General features: G+C 36.7%; 2 protein-coding genes across 10 annotated transcripts in view; one reads left to right on the top strand and one right to left on the bottom strand.

The window, feature by feature from the left end:
• LOC134479989 (uncharacterized) overlaps positions 1–26,614 on the bottom strand; it is a 164,902-nt gene that overhangs the window by 109,532 nt on the left and 28,756 nt on the right. For 5 of the 8 annotated variants that reach the window (XR_015627040.1, XR_015627039.1, XM_087563992.1 and 2 more), the window contains one exon: positions 11,526–11,635. Coding sequence is in view for 4 of the 8 variants with exons in the window: in XM_087563992.1 (XP_087420118.1) it covers positions 11,526–11,635 (110 nt within the window). In the remaining 4 variants the exon portion in view is untranslated. Of the gene's footprint in view, positions 1–11,525; positions 11,636–14,931; positions 14,963–15,632; positions 16,417–17,613; positions 17,724–26,614 lie in introns of those variants that run through there. The other 3 variants (XM_087563994.1, XR_015627042.1, XR_015627041.1) reach the window with 3 other exon arrangements.
• Positions 16,546–26,039, top strand: Casp1 (caspase 1). 2 transcript variants are annotated; one of them, XR_015626377.1, is made up of 10 exons: positions 16,546–16,582; positions 17,133–17,399; positions 17,652–17,714; positions 20,268–20,380; positions 20,823–20,996; positions 21,385–21,619; positions 22,029–22,183; positions 24,795–24,904; positions 25,341–25,440; positions 25,934–26,039. XR_015626377.1 is itself a non-coding variant. In NM_012762.3 (10 exon segments), coding segments are annotated over 9 exon segments (1,209 nt in total). In that variant the 5' UTR covers positions 16,564–16,575; the 3' UTR covers position 25,440; positions 25,934–26,039.

Here is a 26,614-nt window from a genome sequence, read left to right on the forward strand (position 1 = left end):
TACTAGTAATTCCTTTTCTTTATGAAGTATGTCACTTTCTTTATGCTCACTCCTCCTCCACTTTAATAGCTGAGCAGAACTCATCGACAAAGACAGGAACATAGAATTTTCACAGCACAACTAGGGACTGTAAAGCCTGGAATATTAGAGAAAATGTGAGAAAATGCCAGAAGATATGATTATAACAAAGTACAATCATATAAATTCTTTTAGGGAAATATATCTTTCATGTTAATAGGTCAGAAAATTAGGAAATTAAGACATCATTTTAAAAAGTTAGTATTTATACAAATTAGATGAAAGTCTCTTGGATTCAAGGACAAAACCTCAAAAGTGTTTTCCACAAAGAATGATAGAGGTAAAGTTTTCTCTTGCTAAGTTTTTGAAAAATGAAGAATAATGCTATTAAACAAATTTCTTTTTCCCTCAGGGAATATCTTGGACTAATATCAGTAATTCTGCCTTAGAAATTGATAATACAGTGTAATAAAGCATGACAAGGACATCAAGAAATAAAGTCAAGGGTTGGTTGGATGATCAAAATAAAGAAAATCAAGATACTTTGTACAATGGAAAGGACATGGCTTTCAAGGAGTCATTTCTTTATTAATGTCAATGTGATTAACAGGTCTCCTAATAACCCATCAAGAAGAGTCATCCAACTGTAACTCAGGAGACAACCAACTGTAAAGAAATGGGCCTTTTCTTAATTGTATGTAGAAATATCACTAAGTGATTGATATAAATTATCACAAACCAATGTTGGCTATTTCTTATTTTGACAGCGCTCCTACTGCTGCCAGATTCAAATGTTTGTACAGGACACAAAGAGGAACTTGAAACCTGAGTCTAAGCACAAAATGACTAGTTGTACACAACGTATATTTTCTGAGCTTTCAAAACCCTTGTGGTCAAAACCTTTCAGATGTGCACGTTCATTAATTTTCAGTGTTTTAAAGAAGCTTAGCACTGTTCTTCACAAAAATTGGTGATTTTTTTTTGAACCTGACATATAGGCTTTCCTGTTTTATCTCTGCTTTTAGCAGCACTATTTTTTCCTTTCCTTTCCTTTCCTTTCCTTTTCTTTCTTTTTTTTTTTTTTTTTTTTTTTTTTTACTTTCTGACAATAGCCATTGTAACTGGTGATGATAGCTCTTTGTGGTTTTGATTTCCATTTCTTTGACCACTAATACAATTAAGGTTTATTCATTTTTCCCACAAACATGCTGGCTGTTTTCTCTTGACAACTATTTATTTATAACATTTGCCCAGATTTAATTGTAGTTTTCTTGTAATTGAGCACTTTCCATTGTTTTGTTCATTTATTTTGTTTCTCATTACCTCTTTGATCAGACTTTTATTCAAATAGGCTGTTTTCTCTTGGGGATGAAACAGATTTTGACAGTTCCTGCAGCACACATTGCTCTTGCAGTATGTTCCTTCTCTGCTGGTTGCTTCTCAGCTATTGGTCTCTTAGTAGCTGCATGCCCTTTCTCTCCGCTCTAAGGCATATTTGGCTTCCTGTGACCCACATATGTCTTGCCTATCTTGAACTTTGACTTCTGGGCAGACACCATGTCTGATTTGGCTTGCAGGTTGCTAACTGTTACTTTCACTTTTTTGATTGAAGTTTGTGATATCTGTCCTGGAGATGAATGTCATTCCTGTGTATAGTCTTTGTATAAGGGTCCAGTTTCAACATAAACCTCATGTTTCTCACTTTATTCTGTTTCAAACCTTCTTGAGTGGTCATGAGCAGTGGGCTCTTTGGATCTCTGGGCTTTTCACATTTCTGTTAGTGTCTGTGTTTATCAGTCCTGTGCATTTGGAGGTTATCATTTCTCTTGACGGAATCAACCTTATACCACATTCCTTTCAACTCATATAACTTTGGAAAGCACTTTTGGTCGAAACACAGCAATGCTCCATACGCCCACCTGGTGATATTTTAAAATGCTCAGCTTGCTTACATTAAGCAGAATAAAACAAGGGATGTTTCTGAAGCCCCTGCACTGGATATGTGTTCAGGTCATTATTTTGCCTTGCCTTCTCTCTTTTGCTGAGAGGCACAGCAATAGATGTCAGTCCCTTAAGTTCTTAAGAAGTAGAGCAGCATTTTCAGTCATCTTGAAGTGGTAAGCACCACTTTCAATCTCCAAAATGGTTCAGAAATTTCCTCAACATGATTACACTTTGGGTATCACCAAAGCTAGGAAGACCAAGTAAGCCAATGAAGAGCAGAGGACTTTGGGGTTGTGTTCACTCTGAGGTGGGAATGACACCAAGTTTCAGTTGGTATCAATTTGTAGCCCTGGCCAGAGCAGTGGGTTTCACTACTTCACACCACAGGATTAAGTACCAGACTGATAGCCTGCTAATTCACTGTCTTACAACAAAGGGCTATTTGTTGTTTTTCTGCCATCTGGTGTGAACAAAGTTCACAAAATCCGATCAAATGGGAACTTTGAAAACACCTAGCAATGCAACATTTTTGCCAGATAGTTCTGCCTTTTCAGAGTACACCAATATGAGGAGGCTGGCATAGACTTTGGTGGGAAGAGACATTGTTTTATTTAGCCTTTTAGAGACAGAGCATCACTTTGCAACTTTGTCTGGCTGAAAGTGCCAGGTAGCCCAGGTTGACCCCCAAATGTATATCTTATTCTATCTTGACCTCCAAAGTGTTGGGTGTGTGTGTGTGTGTGTGTGTGTGTTTCACTCAAACTCTTGTGACTTCAGTAAACACATTGGTTTATTATATTTAAGTAGGCAATAAACAACAAAAACATAGAACATATAATAAATTGTACTATGCCAGGGCAGGGTATGGTAACTATACCACGATAAATTGCATATTTTGTGAGCAATTAGGAGTAATTACCTCTAAGTTTTCAATACTGGAAAATAATGATAAAAGGATAAAAACAGTATGTTAATAAAGAGTTTTTAGTTTAAAGTGTGTATAATAGTCCAAAAAGTAAAGTTAACTTTTGAAATATTTTGATATGTCAAATTATGATATACTACTACACAGTAAATTTGTACAATCAAAATATAAACATACTTATTCTAGTCAATAATTTGTTTATCAGCCCCTGAGATTACATTTATGAAACATATATTTTAGACTTACTAATAGCACACGTATTAGTTGCAGTCCAAAATCAGTATGAAAATTATTAAGTAACCTAATTTTGGCATTAGTTATATGTCATCAATCCAGAACGTATCATCCCAGCAGAAACCCCACTGTTGCTCAGGCAAGATGTGCTTTGTATTCTACTGAGCAGGAAATGCTATAAGGGTGCTCATGCTAAAATTTTCTTTAATCCTTCATTTCAAAATAAAGCAACAGTCCAGTCTCATAGTAATAGAAGCAAATTTTCTGACCTTTGACTTAAATTCATTTCTTACTGCATTCCAATAAACCATAAAAGAAAAGAGAACCTAGTGGTTTGTGTTAGTAAGAGGAAACAGCATCATACCAAGGGGCCCAGCAAATGGGAAGGAGAAGTTTGGCTACTTAGTTTACTTTGTTGGGCAGGTCTACTTCAGCTGAGCCAAAATGAAGTAACTGTGGACATTTTCAAGATTTGATTTTTCCATGTATCCTTTGTGCCTGGCCCAGGCGATTTTCTTATGTTTATTTTTGTCTAGATTACTTTTCCTATTGCTGTGGTAAACATTGTCATAAAAGCTACAAAAGGGACAAAAAGTTCAGGCTCACAGTCCATCAAGGCAGAGCAGTCAAGGGCAAGCAACTGGGCATATTATGTCTACAGCAGGAAAGCAGAGAATAATGGGTAGGTGTACACAAGCATTTAGCTCCTTTCTATATGTATACAGTTCAGGGTGGAAATGGCCCCATCCACAATTAAATAGACCTTCCTACATCAATTAATCTCATCAAGATAACCCCTCACAGCCTTGCTCAGAGGCCATCTTTTAGCTGATTTTATATTTCTTCAAGTTGACAATACTATCACGTCTCATTACTTCTTGAATGATACTAGGGGAAAGAAGCATTTAGACTAGTATTTTAAACCTAGAACATACAAACAAACCCCATTGTGACCTTATCACAATGTCAACCACATGTACAGGTAGACTCAGAGAATCCTTTCTTTTTTTAAAGCTTCTGTAAATTTCAATGTGATATCAACAAACCAGAGCATAGTGAATGCTATACTTGCTGGGATGCTATTTCAAAAAAAGAGGTATGCTTGGGACTTTCTCTAGCATAATCTGCAAACTGAAGTTCATTGTCCTCTTAGAATTCCTCTCATGTGGTTGCTGCCTTGCTTTAGTGAAGGGATCATGATAAGTTTTCCTGTTTCTTGGTGTTATGAGTATATTTTTCAGGAATATAATGGTATACAGAGCTTGATGGAAGTCAAAGTATGTTCCAACTGACTGTTGGGACTTGCGGTTCTTGAATCTATCTTACTGTCAAGTGACTAAAAAAATTTGGAAACATATATGTGGTTGCATGCTTGACTAGTACCATGTTATACCTGTTTTCAAAGATATGGCTATGGATGAGGAGAGAGAGAGAGAGAGAGAGAGAGAGAGAGAGAGAGAGAGAGAGAGAGAAAGGCAGACAGAGAGAGACATAGTGTACTGAAAGAAGACACTCAAGCACTCATGCCACTCCAGGGAAGCCAAAAGACTGGCACCCAATTACCCTCCGTGGAATGCCACTAAGATGTATATAAGTGTTATAGAGAGGGGGAAAAGATAGAGTACATGGTGGAGAGAAAGGAAAGCTTAGTGGATTATACACTGTGGAGACAGCAAGTGAAGACCCTTCAGCTGTGAGAAACAAGATATATTAGGAGGCCATGATGAGTTCCTTCCCTGGGGTGCTGCCAAGAGCCATGTCTAAGTCCATGGTCTTGCTGTAGCTAGGGTCTGTATTGACATATGTGGCCTAAGTTACTACTAAAGGCTAGTCAGATGTCCATAGTTTGAACTGCCACCAGAGAACATGTGGTTATCTGACGACCATGCTTACTCAGAGGAGACATGCTGACCTTAGTGCTATGCTGCCACCTGTGGGCATGGGGACATCCAAGCACATGCTGCTGTCAGAGGCCATGTCTGAGTCCATTTCCCTATGGCATCTGGGGTTTGTGTTTATGTAACCTGGCCCATGGGAAACAAAAGGGCATACATATGTCCCTGATCAGGACTGCTATGCTTAACTGATCCTGTTCCTTGCCAGCCACCACACATAGGAGACTAGTCCCTGCACTTCACCTGAGCAGCACAGTAGAGTTGACTCAAGGACATGAAAGCAAGACAGCTGACCCTGTCCATTGCTGGCTGTGGCATTAGGTGAACTAGTAAGGGCCTTGCTGCAGAGGGCTGACTAACTCAGATATTTGGCCAGATCCAGATATTTGATTTGGCCCACCCCAGCATCTATTCCATGTATGATCTGCTGGAGAATGTGAAAGGGTCAGGCCTGTACATCCAAAATTGTGAGATCTCCATGACGTGAGGCAACAAGAGGATATTCAGGAGAATTTCTCATGAAGATCCAGTATTAATAGTGTAGCAGCAGCCAGAGGTCTTAAAACAAATTAATGACTCATTGCAGTGAACATTTGCAAATGAAGAATATAGTGTGACACTATCAAACACTGCAGTTTCCAGGACATCATTTGGTTGCTGTTGATAATGGTGGTGGTGGTGGTGGTGGTAGTGGTGGTGGTGGTGGTGGTAGTGGTGGTGGTGGTGGTGGTGGTGGTGGTGATGGTTTTCCTTATTTTCTCTGTAGGGGGAATATGAAGTGACAGGAAGATGAATGGAATTGTGGCACATGATATGAAATTCACAAAGAATCAACAAAGTTTAAAGAGATACCATAACAAAAGTCACATTCAATTACTTTTTCTTTGAATTTAGACCTTATCAAGAAAGTTATATCTTTAATATCGAATTTTTTTGATTTTTTAAAAAAGAAAAAACATGCTAATAATAAAGCCTTTGTCTAAGTTTCTTTTATGAAATATGAGCCTTATAGGTAATGTGCTTTGTGAATGAATATGTATTGATCAAGAACTTACTGGTATACAGAGAAACACTTCCTCATAGGCTCCAGATGGCCTCATTGATAAAAAGAATACTTGTGTTTGTTTGGGCATTTTATACTTCAACCACAAGGAAGTAGTTGCCTGTACATTTAATGGTGAGATATCAGTGATCTTCATATGCAAATGAATCATGTAACAGAGAAAACTTGGGAAGTTGTGTTATACTCAGTCATAAATGAGGACGTTTATCCAGCTAAAATAAAAGTCTTATGGTTACTGAGCTTGGATAATGCAAGTTTTGATTCCACGAGTCAGGAGACAGAGAAAGTTGGTTATCTATGAGTCAAGGCCAGTGTGGTATACACATCTTTCAGGAAAGTAGGGCATTTGGGAGACAGTAAAAAAGAAAAGTTGCTAGTTAAAAGAGAGTTTCTAGACTGTTATTGTGAAATTTGTAGAATATGGATTTCAATAAGATAAGCAAATAAGGGCATTTGATATTGTTCAACTATGGGTATTATTTCAAGGAACCATGGAGCAGATACACAATAAAAAAAAGAGAAAAGCAAAGAGTATGAAACAGCAATTTTGCTAATGCTATCTGATTCAGGCCATGATAAAGGGGCTGTGTTTCTGACCTAAACACTCTTTGTGTCCTAAACAGATGACATTCTAAGGGCAAAGAAGCTGTTTGTTTTTTGGTTTTTTTTTTTTTTTATTTCAGTAAGTTTAGTTATGAGTGATGGTTTGCTTGACAAACTTTTGGAATAAAAATTGCTGAACCATGAGGAGATGGAGAAAATAAAATTTGAAAAGACCACTGTCAAGGTCTTTGGGAAAGACCTGAGTTTGGTACAAAATGGATCTATTTGCAGTATTCTACATACTGACATCCAGGGTTTCCAGCATCTTCATTTGGTGAAGATGCTTTCTTTTTTCCAATGTATATTTTTGGCTTCTTTATTAAATCAAATATACATAGGTGTGTTGATCTACATCTAGGTCTTGGATTAGATTTCATTGACTAATCTGGCTGTTTGTATGCCACTACCATACAGTTTTTTTTTACTCTTGTTTTATTGGATAGCTTGAAATCAGGGATGGTGATACATCTGAAAGTTCTGTTATTATACAGGATTGTCTTAGCTCTCTTGGGATTTTTGTTCTTCTACACAAAATTGAATGTCCTTTCAAGGTCTGAAAAGAATTTATTGTAATTTTGATGGATATTGAATTGAATCTGTAAGTTGCTTTTGGTGAGTTAACCATTTTTACTAAATTATTTTACAGATACATGAATATGGGAAATTTTTCCATGTTCTGATATATTTTATTACCCCTGAATATAATATAAGAGAAAGTGAGGAATAGCCTTTATTGCATTGGTACAGAAGACAACTTCCTGTACAGAATATGTGTAGCATAGACACTAAGAGCAAAAACGAATAAATAGGACCTCTTGAAACTGGAAATTTTCTGTAAAGCAAGCACACCATTAACAGGACAGAATAGCAGCCTGCAGAATGAGAAAAGATTTACCAACTCCACGTCTACACAGGGCTAATAGTTAAAATATATTAAAAAACTCAAAAACCAGCTAACAAAAATCAAATAATCCAGGCCGAGAAGCCATGGCAGGACAATGGAGGCTGACGTAAAGATCTCACTCTGTGTATTTACAGGTTGTTATCAATGTTCTTAAGGGATGGATGGTACTGGGCTTTGTATGTTTAGGTGGGCAATTATATCTTATCAATTGAATCTAAGATTATTGTGTTGTGTGATCTTTTATGTGAGGGTTTGAGTGTAGGAAAGTGTGTGGTGGCTGGAGACACTGGGAGGCCGCGGCGGAGATGGGATGTGTTTCCACCAAGATATCTATCAAGTATCTTGGTGCACTGCAGTGCTGAAGCTAGCAAGGTAAAAGACAACCATAGTTTTTTTAGAGTTTTACAACAACAGATGGTGAACCAGTGTCATGGGCAAGAATCCACTAGTAATCCTAAAAGTTGAGAGAAAGTTTTTATTTTCTAAGAGGAGGCCAGGGCCATGTTAAGTCATGTGATACCTCAAGCGTGAGGAAATTAACAAAGAAACAGGGAAATAGCCTGGGCTGGCAGGTTGTCAGTCCTATGCTGTGTGATAAGTAATGGCAGCTCAGAGAGTTAAAGATTAAAAGCTGCTTTTTAAAGAAAGTTGTTTAGAAAGTCTTTCAGAATACTCATACTCTTTTTAACGTGGGCTCCACAGGAATTTGGGGTTAATTTCCTGATATCACAGAGTACAAAAGCCTATCAGGCTCATTGTTTAGCTTGCTTCCTTTTTTAAAAAAATTGTTTAATCTTCATAATGGGTGTGACTTTGAGTTTTATGGTTATATTATTACTCTGGGAGAGAGCAAGATACAAGCTTTTCTGGTTACAGATTAAGGAACACAGTATTTTGGGAGAAAGATTTTTGTCTTTGTGTTTTTAAAAAGTGTGATTAGGCTATGGAAACCTCACAGAGTCATACTGATCAGATTTGATAGAGGTAGACTGCCTGAAACATTAATGCAGGAGAATCAAACAAAAAGATATTTCGATTCTAAACTTTTGTCTTGAGAGTTGTATTTTACAGAGTGTGCCTACTAGGATTCTTGGTCTCAAGGACTTTCAGCTGGATCCAGTCAGGACACATCGGCTACAACATTTATTCCATTCTTCCTACCCCCTACCTTCAAGGATATCTCAATGCCCATGTACAGCTTGAAGAAGTTATAGAGGAGTCATCACCCCAATTCCCTGAAAGTGGTTATTCTAAGGTTGTTTTTACAAGGAATTTAGAAATGATTGTAATTTAACAGGGAGGAATTAGCTAGATTGAGTTATACGGTCGTAATGTCATTTGTTAACTAAGCTAAAATCATATCTTTGCTTTGTTATAAAATTTATTTGTTAAAAGTTTAAAAGTACAAGGTTTAGAGCCAGGCCTACTATTTATGTCATTACAAACTTCTGAGTTGATTACACATGTGAGTTAAGGGCCAACATATTGCTGACCTTGTAAAAATACTTTCAAGATATTATTAAGATATAAAGACAATAGTCCAGATTGTCTTATATAGGTAGATGGTTCTCAAAAACGTCAGAAATCCATAAAATTTGAGATTTAAAGTTATTTATCTTTTGTTGAGACGTATCTGCTCCGAATAGTCCCCTTTGGCGGATATAACGAAGAATTTGAACATCTCTACCTCCAGGTAAGGCAATGCTGTGTGGCTAGGCAGCCACTAGACAAAACTGTCTGTTTCATCTGCAGACTATGCTGTCCAGAAAAGGACAAATTATGCAGAATAGTTGACTGATAAACTCTTGCCAAGACAGGGTCATCAGCCCTTCAAAATCTGCATTTCAAGAGTCTGTCAGTTAATTTTGGGCCAGAAAGCTGAAGACTTGCACTCACATGTTGCTAACAGGGACTGTGCTAGTGGAGATTTGTCTTTACAACCTCTCAGTTCTAGAAGCCGTGTTAGGCTTCCCATGTGTATAGATATTTGGTCATTCTCAGATTTCTGACGGGATTGAAGACTGATTATAGTCTTATAGCCTATCAGGCTGTTTAACTCTGAATATACATATTTTATTAGATAGTTATCAAATAGTATACAAGCTAGCCCAGATATAATATAGATTTTAAGCCTTTCTTAAGCTGGAATGGATAACTAAATGTTCTCTTTAACTGATATAGTGTTGGACTGGGTGTTAGATAAATTTTATGCTTTTAATTACAAACTGATAATAGTTGTACTCAGCTTATATTTGAGAGAAAAGTTTATTGTTTTTTTTTTAATTAGACTGAAAGGGTAAAATGTGGGATGATGTCACAGGTGAGGCAGGTACAAGATAGAAGGAGGCCTGTAATTGGATGAGAAGGAAGGATGGGTGGGAGAAAAGTCTGAAGGAAGAGGAGGAGACTGGAATGAAGAGACAGGAAGAGAAGAGGAGGAGAGGCTGAGAAACCGTGACAGGACAATGGAGGCTGACATAAAGATCTCACTCTGTGTATTTACAGGTTGTTATCAATGTTCTTAAGGGATGGATGGTACTGGGCTTTGTATGTTTAGGTGGGCAATTATATCTTATCAATTGAATCTAAAAAAAATTAAATAATCCAAGTAAAACAGGGTACAGTTCTAAAAGAGAATTCTAGAAAGAGGAATTTGAAATAACCAAGAAATACACAAAGTAATGTTTAACATCCTTAACCATCAAGAAAATGTAAATCATTCTTATACCTGTCAGAATGACTAAGATCAATAACACAAGTGATAGCTGAAGCTGATGAGAACTTGAAGAAAGGGGAACACTTGTCCATAAGATTAAGCTCATGAGAATGCAAACTTGTACAGCCAGTATGAAAATCAATATGGCAGTTCCTCAGAATGTCGGGAATCAATCTACCCTGCTATACTACTCTTAGGTATATATCCAAAAGACATTTCACCCTAACACAAGGATACTTGTTTAGTTAGATTCATAGAAGCTTTATTCATAGTAGTCAGAAACCGAAAATAACCTTGATGTCCCTCTATCAAAGGATAGAATAAAAAATGTGGTAAATTTACAAAAAAGGAGTATTACTCTGCAGTCAAAAACTATAACATCATGAAATCCACTGTGCACATAAATAGAACTACAAAAAAATTATAATAAGTAAGGTAACCCAGGCCTGGAAGACAAACATGTACTCCCTTATACGTGAATATTAGCCAATAGAGGATAATTATGTTATAATGCACTGACCCAGAGGTGGTAAATAGCAAGGAGGGCTCAAGATTGGACTCCTAGTTCACCCATGAGCTGAGAGATAGATTTTAAGTATGGACTTGGAGTAGATGAGGATTAAAGTGGGAGATATAGGGCAAAGGGTAAAAAGAAAAGAACACTGGTTGACATAATTGGAATATATACATACTCCACATATATGTACATTACTTCAATTCCCAGTTATTCTGCTCCTGCTTTGTGTCATGGAGATCCTGTCAATTATCAATGCCATTATTGGTCCTCTGTTTCTAATAATTTCTGATTCTTTTATACATTGTTTCTTATGTTTCAAATTATTACTCCTATCAAGATAAACTAGTATCAGTACAGTCTGTAAGGGACTGACAAACATTTGTTAGTCCTCTAGTTTGTCTTTGTGTCTTTTTCGGGATTCTCTTACAATCTGAAGACATACCAACTTTCTGCTTTGAGAATTTTAGGCAGTGTGAGCTACAGCCTGGAAAACAACCAGTCTTCATTCTGAATTTTCAGTAATGTGTACATAGACACAGATACACACACACACACACACACACACACACACACACACACACATACATACAAACAGAGAGAGAGAGAGAGAGAGAGAGAGAGAGAGAGAGAGAGAGAAGGAGTCTGATATAATGTTTTAGATCTGGGTCTACAATATTTATACTTAACTATAATTAACAAACCTTACCTGGAATGCAACAGAGTAAACCCAAGGAATCCCTTGTCAGAAGCAGACTATCTTCAAAATATATGATTTGAATGTATGAATGGGAGGGTACTCCTGATGCAGCATGCTCTCTGGGGAATACAAATAGACAGAGTTAGTATAGCATGGTGACTGACTAAGACGCCACATCCTTCCTAGGAGAAAAATCAGCATAATTTTGCTTAGTCTGACCTCTATTTGCCTATATTCCAAAGCATGATCTTGTAGAAAGCTCAAGAGAGTTTCTAACTCATTAATTCCTGCCAATTTCATTTTTTTTATAGCACAGAGTATCATATATAGTATGTGGATGGTACTAGAAATGAAGACTAACACATTTACTGGAGTTTTCAGTTACTGAACTTCTGATGAGCTCTTCATAGAGCTGAAATAAAATTCAATGTGTTTCCTATTGTATTGAGTTTCCCCACTATGATGGTTTGATATGCTTGTATATGTTCAAGGAATGGTACTGTTAGTTGTGGCCTTAGTGTATCATTTTGAGCATGGGCATGGGCCTAAGACCCTCATCCTAATAGCCTGGAAGTCAGTCTTCTGTTAGCAGCATTCAGATGAAGATGTAGAACTCTCAGCTCTGCCTGTACCATGCCTGCCGAGTGCTGCCGTGTACCCACCTTGATCATAATAGACTGAACTTCTAAACCTGTACCCAACCACAATTAAATATTGTCCTTATAAGAGTTGGCTTGGTCATGGTATCTGATAAAAGCAGTAAAATCCTAAGACACACACCAGAAGTCTTAGTGTGAAATCACTTTAGTTTGAAGCCAAATACAATATTGAGTATTTCCAATATTTGTTCCATAGAAGGTTGTGACATTAACAGTGAATTTGTACTTATCTGGGAAATATTTGACAGTATGTTGAAAGTTTTACTAATGACATGAGTTATTTGAAGAACATCGAATATCATTTCCAGGATCAAGAGTTCTGTCTAGGTTCAACGCAGGATAATCATAGGCTATGTGGCCATGTGAAGTTTTCTCACCCTAATTTATCCATGTATAAAATGGAATTAACACTACAGTCCCTTAGAGAACTACAAGATCTTTTAAAGGCCCAACCCATTGCTTGATAGAAGCAGAATCAAAAACAGTGAATTTTTCTTCCAAATATACTATATTTATTGCTCTTAATATCTATAGAAACACAGAGTCATGAGATTGAGTAAAAGAAGATCTAGAAAATATGCATTATAACTTCTTTTGCAAAGATGGCAACTGACTCTCCCTTAACATCATGAACACTACAAAACTTAGAATTATTAAAATGAACATGTAAAGCACATGTTCATTACAAGTAAGTTCAAAGAAAATTAAAGAAGTTTTGGAGAGGCCTCATATTCAGCAAAGCTATGAAAGCAAATGAGGGGCTCAATGTTCCAGCCATGTGCACAGGGCAGCCACTCTTGAGCACTAATGGTAATGACAGTGCCTCAAAGAACAGGCTCAAAGCAGGAGTGTCTGACCTCCTCCACCTAATCTAATTCGTTCTGTGAAGTTCAGAAACTCTTAGTTAACCCTAATCAAGATATGTGTGATGTAAATGAAATTTAAAACTTTAAGAGAGGGCAGTTTAAAATGGTTGCTTTAGTTTCTTCATTCACAACTTCCTTAATCAAGAAAGCTCTCTTTCATAAATATGACAGAGTTCCACTTGCAACTAGAACTTTCCTATTGAAATGATATCTCATTTCAAATAGCTTCATTTAATAGATTTTAAATATGTTTTCAAATGCTAGTTCTCTGTTGCCAGCTTACCTGCTACATTTGTTACTTTTATCAATGTTATGACAAATACTTAAAAATACCAAATGAAGAAACACAAAATTACTTTCACTCACAGTTAAGGTAGAGCACAGTCACCATCAAGGCAGGCCAGAACATGTGAACATGAGACCCTCGTCCTATTACTATCAAAGTCATAAAGTAGCAGCTGTCAAATTCCAGTAATTCAACTTGTTACCACCATTTTTATTTCTTTTGAGTTTTAATGAACATGATGGCTCTGTCTTCTCAAGTATACTTATGGAATTAAGGAATTCTCATTGTAAGCCTCTGGTGTACTGCTTGCATCAAAATCTGACTTCTTTCATCAGGATACTCTCCTTGAACTCACCCAATATACCCACAGCTACTTGCAAAGACACTGAAATCTTGAGTTCTCACACCTCTCATGCAAACTGTAGGGGAGCCTTTACTATGTCCTTCAGCATCTTAAACTTCAGCATCTAATCCAATATCCCTCACACTAGTATCATATCACTTACTCTCCAAAATACCTGTTCTTCTTATTAAATCTTAACTTTCAATTTTTAAATTTATATTTATTTTCATAATTGTCTGTAGTTTGGGTATAAAAGAAAAAATTTTAAGCACACCTAAAAAAAGAGTAAAAGGATTATTATCTAATCCAAGCATTATGAGGATTTATATAGGGCTTGGTTTGGACCTTTGCACCCTAAGATTATAGGGAAGCAAGGTTACTTGATTTCCTTATTCCACAGTAAACATTTACATGACTATGTCAAAGTGAAGAGGCTCTTTTTTCCTTTTGCTTGTGTCAAGCTGATATAAAACTAGGGAGGACAACACCCAAACTCATAAGCTACGTAAATTGTTTCTTTCCTTGAGTATATACCCTAGCATCCCAATCTTTCATTTACCACCTGACTCTGCATTGCCTAGCTTCTGTATTGCCATGTCTTTCCCCCAATATTTGCTCAATGGAATGTGTTTTCTAGATCTCTGTCTTCCTTTCTAGACTAGAGCTTCTACCTTGAATGAGAAGCAAGAAACTATCTCTTGAAACTTCGTAATAGTGTTGTAGATATAGCTCATAACAGGTAAACAAAGCCAGTAGTTGAGGCCAGCCCTTTCTTTTGTTAATAATTTAAGTAAAACTTATATTTACTGAATTTGTATGTTACAGTAACCAAAACAAAGAAGCCAAGAACTAAGGCATCTAATCACAGGGTGAAAGAAAATCCCAGAAAAGAAGTTATATCTCGCTATGAACAGAAACTTCCTGGAATAAGGTTTTGTGTCTGCAGAGATGGACAGACCAATTGGAATGGCTGTACTGTAGAAATGTTGGAATTTTGTAGGTTCAGAGGCTGATTACTTCATCTTAGACTAGTGTTAGCCTTCTAGAAAACCCATTCCTGTTCCACTCTACACCTGAAGTAGCACCTTATGATAATAAATTAAAACCTCACAGAAGCTAGTAACATAGAAGAACATGCGATTTAACCAATTAGAAAGGTAAGATTGTCATCAGATGACACTGTATGACTATAGCAAAGCTTTTCCCCACATCAGTGTGTCTGTATCTTCTTCTTAAGCTTGCCAATGCATTTTAAACTTACCTTGATTTATAACTTTCTTTGTTCTCCAAAACTAGAAAAGCATTATGAAACTACTTCCATATTGGAAATTGGAATTTGGGGTAAACTAAATCTGTGTACTTGGGTGCTGGTCATTCAAAATGGCTCCAAAATGAACTATCTCTCCCTTGTTACCTTTAAGGTGAAAGCTGTGGTTTTTTTGATGACACAAGCAGTTCACCTTGATGTATCCTTATTACCCTACCAACACCCTTTGTTCTCCCATGCCTAGCAGGCACCCTTGCTAATTCAAGGGCCTCCCCCACGAGGGAAACAAGTAGTTTGATATCAAACACACAACTCTCCTTCTGCTCCTCTGAGTCCAATCCTGCTGTCTTTCTTTCTTTTTTTTTTAAATTTAGCAAAAGTATGCATTTAATTTCAGTTTAGTTATAAGAGAGACAAAGAATGACATTGTTGGTAATCACCTATAAAGAGTTTCCATTGGTAAATGCATTATAAATTTTGGTGATTTGTATTTTTGTTGTTGTTGTTGTTTGTTTGTTTGTTTTTTCTCTTACTGGGTACTTTTTATTAACATTTCAAATATTATTCCCTATCCCAGTTTCCCAGACATAAGCCCCCTATCCCATTCTCCTCCTCGTTTCCTATAAGTGTGTTCCCCTCCCTATCCTATCCAACCCCCTTTTTGCTCCCACCCCCAACTACACTGGGGATCCAACCTTGGCAGGACCAAGGGCTTCTTTTTCCTTGGTTGCCCACAAGGCCATCTTCTGCTACATGTGCAGCTGGAGACATGGTTCAGTCTATGTATAGTCCTTTAGTACTACTTTAGTCCCTGGGAGCTCTGGTTTGTTGGCATTGTTGTTCTTAGGGTATTGCAAGCCCCTTCAGCTCTTCCAATCCTTTCTCTAATTCCCCTAACGGAGATCCTGTTCTCAGTTCAATGGTTTGCTGCTAGCATTCGCCTCTGTATTTGACATTCTCTGGCTGTGTCTCTCAGGAGACATTTATATAGGCTCCTGTCAGCATACACTTCTTAGCTTCATCAACCTTATCTAGTTTTGGTGGTTACATATGGCCCTGCTGCCTTTCTAACTCTGCAACAGAACAGGAACAGTAACTTCAGGAACCTCTTCTGACCTGCCTCCTACCCTTTTTTCCACTACTCATTGCTTAAATCTAGCCCCCAACTGCAAAAGGCACCCCTGCTAGCCAACAGGTCTCACAAGCCAGACAGTAGTATACTGACTACAGATCTTCTCTTCTCCCTTTGTTCTCCCACCTCCAATCTCAGAGTCTCAGCACCAGGCCTGCAGCAGAAACACCTGTGGCAGCCTTTCCTGCCCACTTGTTCACTTGTTCGATCTCCTGTGAAACCACAGGTCTTCTACCTTCTCTTCCTGGGCTTGTTGCTTTGTTACAGCTCATTTCTTTCTTGATGGCTAAGACTCACTCCCTTCCTTTCCTGAGCCCTTCCAAGTGTTGAGGAAAGATCATTATCAGGGTTGACCCCTTGGCACTTAAACTTAAGTTAAATTAGAGAAATAAACATGCGCACACAGTAATTGTGGTTATTTCTCAATCTGCATTCCCGCCCTGTTGGAAAGGAAGTTGCTAGATGCTTTCAGTTTCAGTAGCTCTGCATTATAGGAGAGAAACGCCATGGCTGGTGAGTTTTCTCAGTTGTTAAAGGGGCTCGTTTGGGGAATAAGTCAATTGGAAAAAGACTCATTTCTCTGAAAGCCATCATTAGTTTCTGGAGTTATTTAGCTGAGCTGAATCTGGGCAAAGGGAAGACTGTAGATGTCTGCACAGAAGATTCTTGAAGCCGTAGTGTCTGGCTAAGGCTAGAAAGGAAATGGTGTTTTACTTGTATCCTGCCATCGTTGCCATCATTTTTGCAATCTTTTCTTTTAAGTCTCTAATCTGACAGAGGGAACTGGATGAGTAACAGAGATGGTGACAGCAAAAGAAAATGGTTTATGCTTCTTGAGTTCTAACAGAAAGACGGTAACTCGGTACATGTGCCTCACACTGTATGTTTTTGTGTAATATTAAAGGGCAAATGTGAAGCAGAGATAGAAAAAAGGAGCAGGGAAACGATGTATGTGAGAGGGACATTATGCTGATTCACTCTGAAAGAGAGCAGGCCTTCTTTACTACATGAAAGGAACATTCAACTGTTTTCTTGACTTGAGAATTCTTTGTGCCTTAAACAGACAAGATCCTGAGGGCAAAGAGGAAGCAATTTATCAACTCAGTGAGTGTAGGGACAATAAATGGATTGCTGGATGAACTTTTAGAGAAGAGAGTCCTGAACCAGGAAGAGATGGATACAATCAAACTTGCAAATATCACTGTTATGGAAAAGGCACGAGACCTGTGCGATCATGTCACTAAAAAAGGACCCCGGGCAAGCCAGATGTTTATCACTTACATTTGTAATGAAGACTGCTACCTGGCAGAAATTCTGGAGCTTCAGTCAGGTAAGAACCTGCATCTTAGACCAAGTGGAGAGTCTATATATTTGGATAAGCAAAGTCTGATGTATTCATTTCTTATGTGATTTCAAGACAACTCTCTTAGCTCCAACTCCAGACTCCCATTTCTATGTCTCTGGTCCTGTTGTGTGTCACATGACTCCTTTACTCATATTCTTTCTGCCGTGTGTCCTGTAGGTTACATCTGCCTCAATCTCACCTTGCTATGGTGAATTAATTTCCTTTGTCTCTCTTCAGGTCCATCAGCTGAAACTGTTTTTGTTACAGAAGATTCTAAGGGAGGACATCCTTTCTCCTCAGGTACACATACTGGAAGAGGAAAAACACCCAGTAGACCCTCATCTTGTTTGCCATTTTCTCATGGGGTAAACAGAGGTTGGGGTGCTCTGTGTAACTAACATTTTCCTCTTCTTATCCTCTGTATATCTTGCTGAGCAAAGCAGTTCTTGTATATTTATACTAAAACTTTCTTAGTCTATAGCCAAGTATTAACTTGCTCATTAAGTACCAAACTTTACCATTCTAGTACCTAGTATATATATTCCCATTTTCTCTGGGCATTTTATCTAAACACCCCCCAAAGATAAATTTGTCATTCTTCCCTATCCCACTTTTAGCAGTTTTTTTAGTAATGCTTCAACACTGGCAGTTGTTCAAATGTGAAACTCAAAATGCAGCCTACCACTTCTTTCCCCTCCCACCTCCTTTCAGTCTGTGGCTAGGTTTTAATGACTTACTCTTTCAAATCTTCAACCACTTTATCACACACCTGTTATCATAGCACATAGTAGCTGCCTATCATGAATCTCCAGTTATCTATGGCAACTATAATTTCCTTGGTCATTAGCGGAATAATAGTTATCATATACCAACTGTACTCCAGACATTACTCTGTAGAGTGTTCAAGAATAAGTATACTTTTGACTGAACTGAACTTGCATAAATAAATAATAAATGAATATTTATTTAAAACTCTCACTAAGTTAAGGCTACTAGCATTTCAGGCCTAGAAATGATAATGCAAACTCTTATTAAGGTAATATTGAATGCAGTAAGAAAGTCAATATTCACCTTTGTTCTTACATGGTTAGAAGGCAGTTACTTGTGCATGATGATTGTAAAATAGTCATTCTCACTAAGCAAAGAGCTCTCTTCCATGCCAGACATCTTCTACGCTGTGTCACACACTTACAGCTGACAGAACTAACAGAACTATGCTTACAGTTTTCCTTTAAGGGACATTGCAAAGAATATGAGTAGGTTGTTTGTGGAAGACATTGTAAGCTCAGCCTAGATGTGTCACACAATAAACACATGTGTATCTTCTATTGACTACAGCTGATCACACAGACAGGATACATTCTGGAATGATGATAACAATGACAGCTTGGTAGTTTAGGGTGGTGGAATCCTGTGGACACTGAGTACAGATTCTGAGATTGTACAATCAACTTTACTAAACAAAAAGCAAAAATAAGCTTCATTTCACACAATATATAGAATTCCCACAAAAAATTACTTATGTCTCAAATGACAAAAAAACACCTATTGGGGTGGTCTACACTGAAATGTTCACTCTACATTATGGAAGCTGAGGTAGTCAGGACACACACATCCCTCGCTTATAGTTTTACTTTTGAGTAAGTTCATTTCTTTCTTAAGAAATAACTAAAGCTGTAAATTATAAGAGCAGTTTTCCACCATAGTTCTGAAATAATTTAATTTAGAAGACAATCATTTCTCCCCAGGTCAGAAAGTCAAGTGTTTAAAAATATCAATTATCCACTGGATAGTGATTAATAGTGATTAATCCACATGCTTTCTCTGATATTTCATCTGATGTGACATTTCCATATAATTGAATACTTTATTGCATTGTTGAAAAAATTCTCTAGTGTAAATAAATATTTGCTTAGTTTGTTGTTGCTTTAAACATATTTGTGTAAAGGCAAGATGTTTTACAAATTAATGAATATTTTAACATTTTTCCAGTATACTAATTCTAAGTAGCATGAATTCTTTTCTACAACAAACCGATATTTGTGACTTTGTTTAACTTGCTAAACACAAAACAATTTATCTAAATGCCTTTTATAATTAGTTAAATTCTGTTCATTATGATTGATTAATTTCTATTCTCCAGGTAGCTAGGTGAATTGTTTTTATTTTTAAATAATCCAAGTTTATAGCAAATCATTTAGAAGTTTATCATCTTGTTTGATGATACTGAACTTTGAATGTAATAAAAGCCTTAGGAGTTACTGACATAAACTATTGTAAAACACTTATTCAGAGATAGATACAGTCAATAGTGAGTGATATGAATTCATAAAATTTGTAAGTTAACTTTATCACTTACCCTTCTATTCTACCTCACTTTCCTTCTAGTTCACGTATTCAATATTGTATTCCTTTTTTCATTTATGTGTAAACACAGTAGAACGTGATGCTGGGGCAGAGGATCATTTCTAAAAAGCACTTGATGCCTACTAGTATGCATAATTTTATAAAATAATAGGCAAACATATTTTTTAAAATTATTACTATAATCACATAAATATTTTCTACCCATACCCACCACTTAAAATTTTCTCCTAGTCTCAAATACTTTCTAAAATAAATATTAAACATTTTAATACTCCTTGTTTTGTTTTTATTTAAAATATTTGTCAAAATCTAACCCCAAGGTAGATTCCACACCACTAGGGATCTCTGGGTGGGAATATGTATCTTGTTCTGCAATGTGGTAATGAGGTCAGGGTTGCCTGTCACCACATGTAGCTAAGGCTGTAAGAGAATGGATTGGAGAACACTAGCGTGAAAGGCATTTATTGAATTTTTCATCTCTTACAGAAACAAAAGAAAAACTGAACAAAGAAGGTGGCGCATTTCCTGGACCGAGTGGTTCCCTCAAGTTTTGCCCTTTAGAAATAGCCCAGAAATTATGGAAAGAAAATCATTCAGAGGTGCTACGCTCCGAATCTAGGATGGAACAAGCTCAAGAATACTGGGGGCATCCCCAAGGGTGGAATTTCTGTGTCATGGCCAAGTTAATTGCAGCTTCTCAAATTTAGCGATTAGGAACCTAAGTCAGATGTGGAACCACATTAACTCTACAGTTAATGAGCCCCCCATACTCCTAAGTCACACAATTTTACAATTCAGACATCCTAGCTACAACCCCCCTTCATTTTTAAAATTTCAATTTCAAAATCAAGGTCAGATGCCCAGAACTCACCTGGTGTTTCATAGATTCCATCAGCTTTCAGGTTCCTCCCTATTTTTAATCTAACTTTAACAGGATTGGTTTCTTGAAAGGATTAAGAGAAAGGAATTAGGAATTTTTATAAACACATAAAGTAGATAATGAAATAACAAGGTTCTTCATTCAATCTGCTTTTCATACAGATTTATCCAATAATGAAAACACCCACTCGTACACGTCTTGCCCTCATTATCTGCAACACAGACTTTCAACATCTTTCTCGGAGAGTCGGAGCTGATGTTGACCTCAGAGAAATGAAGTTGCTGCTGCAGGATCTGGGCTATACTGTGAAAGTCAAAGAAAATCTCACAGCTCTGGTAAGACTTCTCAGGGTATAGAAACGGTGTTCATGTCTTTTTTTCCCCCTTAGAAAATGCTAGAAGACATGTTATAGAAGCTAAAGATTGAAGTTTTGCTAGTTCTGTACTGGTGATATCCTTTGGTGACTAGCCACTGAACGTAATGCATGCCTGTCAAATGCAAACATGGTTTAGCCAAAGTCTCACGTAATATCCAATTGTAAGAAGTTTGTATCAGTTCAATAATTTTGGATGACTTCCTATAATTTTATAGCCTTGCTTTATAAAAAATTATAAATTAAAATTTTCATTTTCATGTCACTCACATTTATGTATTTATGCAAGGACTCCTTTTACTGTCCCTAGTAAAATCACAGCGTCAAATCACTTGTCTTGTCTCACACAGGAGATGACAAAAGAATTGAAAGAATTTGCTGCCTGCCCAGAGCACAAGACTTCTGACAGTACCTTCCTTGTATTCATGTCTCATGGTCTCCAGGAGGGAATATGTGGGATCACATACTCTAATGAAGTTGCAGATATTTTAAAGGTTGACACAATCTTTCAAATGATGAACACATTGAAGTGCCCAAGCTTGAAAGACAAGCCCAAGGTTATCATTATTCAGGCATGCCGTGGAGGTGAGTGTTTAAAATAACAGGGCATTCCCAGTGAGACTTTATCATTTATGGATAGACAGTACTCTTCAGTGTTTGGAGGTTGATTCTCAAATATTAAACATCTATTTTACTACTCATGTATTCTGTGAGTTTTAGTTCAAATTGGTAAATATTTGCTTCATTTTTTCACCAGTGAATATCACTATCAATAATCAGTGCATGTATATTGATCTTTGGGTATTATTGGAAAAATAATTAAGGGAGAAAGGAATTGTTGAGACATGGATTATAACAAACATTTTATACATATTCATAAACACACATATTAATAGATATAAATAAAAGGCAGACTAATGAGTTTAGAATAGGTTTAAGAGAAGTTTCAAGACAGCAATAATTCTCTTGGAAATTGTTAGTAATATGAAATCAGTTTTGGTTTTCCAGAGAAACAAGGAGTGGTGTTGTTAAAAGATTCAGTAGGAAACTCCGAAGAGGGATTCTTAACAGATGCAATTTTTGAAGATGATGGCATTAAGAAGGCCCATATAGAGAAAGATTTTATTGCTTTCTGCTCTTCAACACCAGGTAAAGGGTTTTTTATACAGATTACTTTTGTCTCTGTTACTGTTAGAAAAAAAGACTCTATATATACATATAGCAATATATAAGACTTTTGGGTTTTTTTTGTTTTGTTTTGTTTTGTTTTTTGTAATTGCATTAAGGTCTCCTAGGTCTCCTTATTTTATTTATTTTTATTGGATAGTTTATTTATTTATGTTTCAAATGTTATCCCTTTTCCTGCTTTCCCTTCTGGAAACCCCTATCCCATCTTCCCTCCCCCTGTTTCCACCCACCCACCCACTCACCCACTCTTGCCTCCCTGCCCTGTCATTCCCCTATACCGGGCTATCAAGACTTTCCAGAATCAAGCGTCTCTACTTCCATTGATGTCCTACAAGAGGCCATCTCTGCTACAGATGCAGCTGGAGTCATGGGACCCTATATGTGTATTTTTTGGTTGGTGGTATATTGCTTGGAAGCACTAGGGGTCTGGTTGGTTCATATTGTTGTTTTCTTATGGGTTGTAAACCCCTTCAGATCCTTAAGACCACCTTTAAACTTCATATCCAATCCCTCTTATCCGCACAGACAAAATATATGTGTCTTTTTTCTGAACTAGTAAACTCTTCATGCTGCATAATATTTCCCCTAGAGCTATAAAAGTTAAAAGTTAAATAGATGAACATCCTCCCTAAAGTTCCATAAAATCTTAAAGGTGTACATCACAGAGTTTAGTCAGAACACAATTGTACACAAGTATCAAGTATTTACAGAATCCTGATGATGGGGTTATGGAGACAGGAAGATTGATCACTTAACCTGAGATTCTCAGAGACTATGAAAACCTGGACAAACACTGTAATCTCAGTGTTCCTATGAGTAGTTAGGAGTGTTGATATAGGCCAATCTCTTCAAATCATACAGACCAGCTAGTTTATGTTACGTATTAGAGGATAAGTAAACTTTAATGTGAGGCAGTTTTATACAATAAAACAAATATTGTAAGTAATTAAAATGTATGCTAACTGGTTATATTCAGATTATATTCTTGCATTCCCATTTATTACATCTAAATTAAGTATAATTCTTTCATCATGCTGAAATTGCTTCAAATTTCTCACCATTATATGTTAATATTCTGTTATTGTGGCAAGGACTGAATGAGGTGATATTTGTGAAATATTGAAGAATTCCTAAAACATTAAGTTACACTTATTATTAAAGTTCTAATTTGAATTCTAACTTAAGTTACTATGTTAAGGCTTAATTAAAACTCATTTGATTCTTTTATTTTCTGAATTTTACCTTTTTTGAGACCTACATTCTTTTACTCAAATGTGTCCTTAAGGTCTCATATCTAATTAAATAGCTTACAAAATTATATTGCTGACTATGGTTACACCCTCCAGATATAGCCTATTTCTACATTGGGTGAACCATGCCTTGATGTATATATCCCTATATTTTTTCCTATGTTAAAATCACAATGCCCATTGATACACTCTTGGCCAATAGGGCCTTGCTGAACTTTTGGCTACTAATAAATTCTGGCAGATGGATAATCATCTGAAGAAATATACCAATCAGTAAGCTCACGAGACTCTGTTACATAGATATCATACTCATGGTCACTCAGACATTCCTAATTAGATTCAGTGCATCACTAAAAATACAAAAAAAAATGCATGCAGGAACGACATATAAGGGAGAAGAATTGGTTAATGAGTGAAAAGAAGTTAAAGAGAGAACAAGTCATAAACATAATCAGATGCATTTTACACACGGAAGAAATTGTCAAAAAATAAATGTATTTAATTTAAAAATACCATACCAAAGCACCCACAGGTTTCCAGCTTAAGAATGCAAATAGCTTTATTATTAGATGTAACTCTTCCTTCGAATAATTTCCTTTTGTCTTGCACCATATATTGATCTCTAGTTCTAGAGTCTTCTGCACTCTTGCCATCCCCAAACTGAATTCTGCCTTCCTTTTTCTTGCCTTCTTCACTATTCCCTATACATGATTCAGACTCTACTCTTTTACTAACAAAACCCAGCTGCAATTTGACTGTGTAAATGCCAATCACGTACTAGGACTTTTCTGAAAAGAATCTGGCCTTTTACTCTTTTCAACAAACAAAGTGCTTTCAGAGATATCTGCTTCCACTCCTTTCCATTTCCTTTACGTCACTTAGATATTTGTGGTTTGTCATCTATTCTTCAAATATCTCTTTTAGTAGAAATAATTATTCTCACATTATAGTTAAGAACATTGCATTTTAAAATGTACAATGAACTTCTATCATAGTCATTGAATTGCATGCTAGAGACACAGAGTCAGATACTTACTTTCCCAAACCTAATCACATTCCCTTCTTTAGTTAGCCTATCTCTCTGTTAGATTTTCACCTCCTTGAAATTAGAAGCTACACTGTCTGAATGTCTGCATTGTTTACAGCAACCATCTTGAGTAAGAGGGAAAATGTTCCCATTGAATTTTGTATACACTGAAAAAGTAGCAGGCAGTATATAAAATAAAGTATAAACTCTATAATGTGTCCACTTAGAGTGGAAAGGCTGGATCTATATCAAGGATTAGGTCTACCCTAAGATTTGGAATGTACTTTATTTACAGATAATGTGTCCTGGAGACATCCTGTCCGGGGATCTCTCTTCATTGAGTCACTCATCAAACACATGAAAGAATATGCCTGGTCTTGTGACTTGGAGGACATTTTCAGAAAGGTGGGGCTCTAGATGCTTTTCAATTCTACTTCTCTGGTCTTCGGCTCCTCAAACTGCTTCCAGTGAAAAAGTTCTATGCATGTTTGTCATTCTTTCAAAAGGGATGTTTATTTATTTACTGGTTATTCAGCAATCCATATGTCATGTCAATGTTTTATGATTAGGTGCCTCAAGAAATAATTATATATATATTAACCTATATCCTTATCTTGGTAGAATATGGAGCAGAATTTAATATATCTGTACCCATCATATTTGTCAACTACAGAAAGAGACTTAATAGTCTGGGAAATATTCTCATAACTTTAGTTCTTATATTACCATGGGTTATTGTTTCATTACTTACTGTCATGTCAGTCAATGCAGTCTTTGTCCACCTTGAGTTGAGACTGTACTCTCTGAAAATTATCGCTCCAAACCTTGCTTTCACTTCTAGGTTCGATTTTCTTTCGAACAACCAGACTCTAGACTACAGATGCCAACCACTGAAAGGGTGACCCTGACAAAACGTTTCTACCTCTTCCCAGGACATTAAAGTATGTCATACCAATGTATTTGTTCACTTGTGTGTTTGTGCATTTGTGTTTGTGTGTGCATGTGTATCTTCATGTGCCTCTGTGTGTGTGTGTGTGTGTGTGTGTGTGTGTGTGTGTGTGTGTGTGTACAATAAGGGAATGTTGAATAAAGACCACTGAAGAGTAATATAACTGATTCGGATCCAAGTTTCTACATCTGGTATAATATGGTGAGAACAGAGACAGACTGAAGGGACACCATTTGTCTACAAATTACTTTGATTTTTTTTAACATTCTCAGATTTTCATGGTTCTTTCTCAGAGTTGGCTGTTACGTAACAAAATTTTGAGAAGCCCATGCTCTATGTGTCTGCATTTTTCTCTCAGTAGGATAAACACATATGCCTTAGGCTCTCTCTGTTGTGAGTGTATATACCAGCATTGCAGTGTGATACTGTATTCTGCATACATCTCAGCAGAATGCTCATGTTTTTGTTATTTCTCTTTTGTATAGGAATCCAAGACTTCATTCTTATGTACCTGTGTTGGGAATCATGCCAATAAGAAGCCAATAATCCCCAAAATGATACAATAAATTTCAAAACAAAACAAAAAAGCTATCCTGTTTGTTGTTGCTGTTGCTATTAGATTTTCCTTTATTTGACTTGATTTTTAGAGCAAAAGAAGAGTAACTTAAGTCTTTATTATTCAACTTGTTCTTAGAAAATTTTACACATGTATAAAATGCATTCTGATTACTGCAACCTTATATCCTCTATAGTATTCTTCTATCCCTACAATTATTCTCTTCTCTAAAATTCCCATTCAAACACCCATATCTTTTCTTGTTTTTGAGACTCACTTAGTTTAACCAGAATTACCAGTGTGACCATGGGAATGGAGTGTCTCCTGGATACTGATAGATAACTTCCTGGAAACACAACTGAAAACAGTTTACTGCCTCTCTCCCGGAATCCCTCAGTAGTCACAATATCAGCAGGGTTCTTAGACTTTATTCTTAGGGAATCATACACTTTTTTTTTCCAGAGCTGAGGACTGAACCCAGGCCTTGAGCTTGTTAGGCAAGCGTTTTACCACTAAGCTAAATCCCCAACCCTTAGACTTTATTCTTAAATGCAGCTCTATCTGATTGGCATTATTTCTTTTTATGATATAATTTGCCTGTTTTTTCCTA

The sequence above is a fragment of the Rattus norvegicus genome, chromosome 8 (assembly GCF_021556685.1).
Source record: "Rattus norvegicus strain SHRSP/BbbUtx chromosome 8, alternate assembly SHRSP_T2T, whole genome shotgun sequence".
Classification (NCBI taxonomy): domain Eukaryota; kingdom Metazoa; phylum Chordata; class Mammalia; order Rodentia; family Muridae; genus Rattus; species Rattus norvegicus.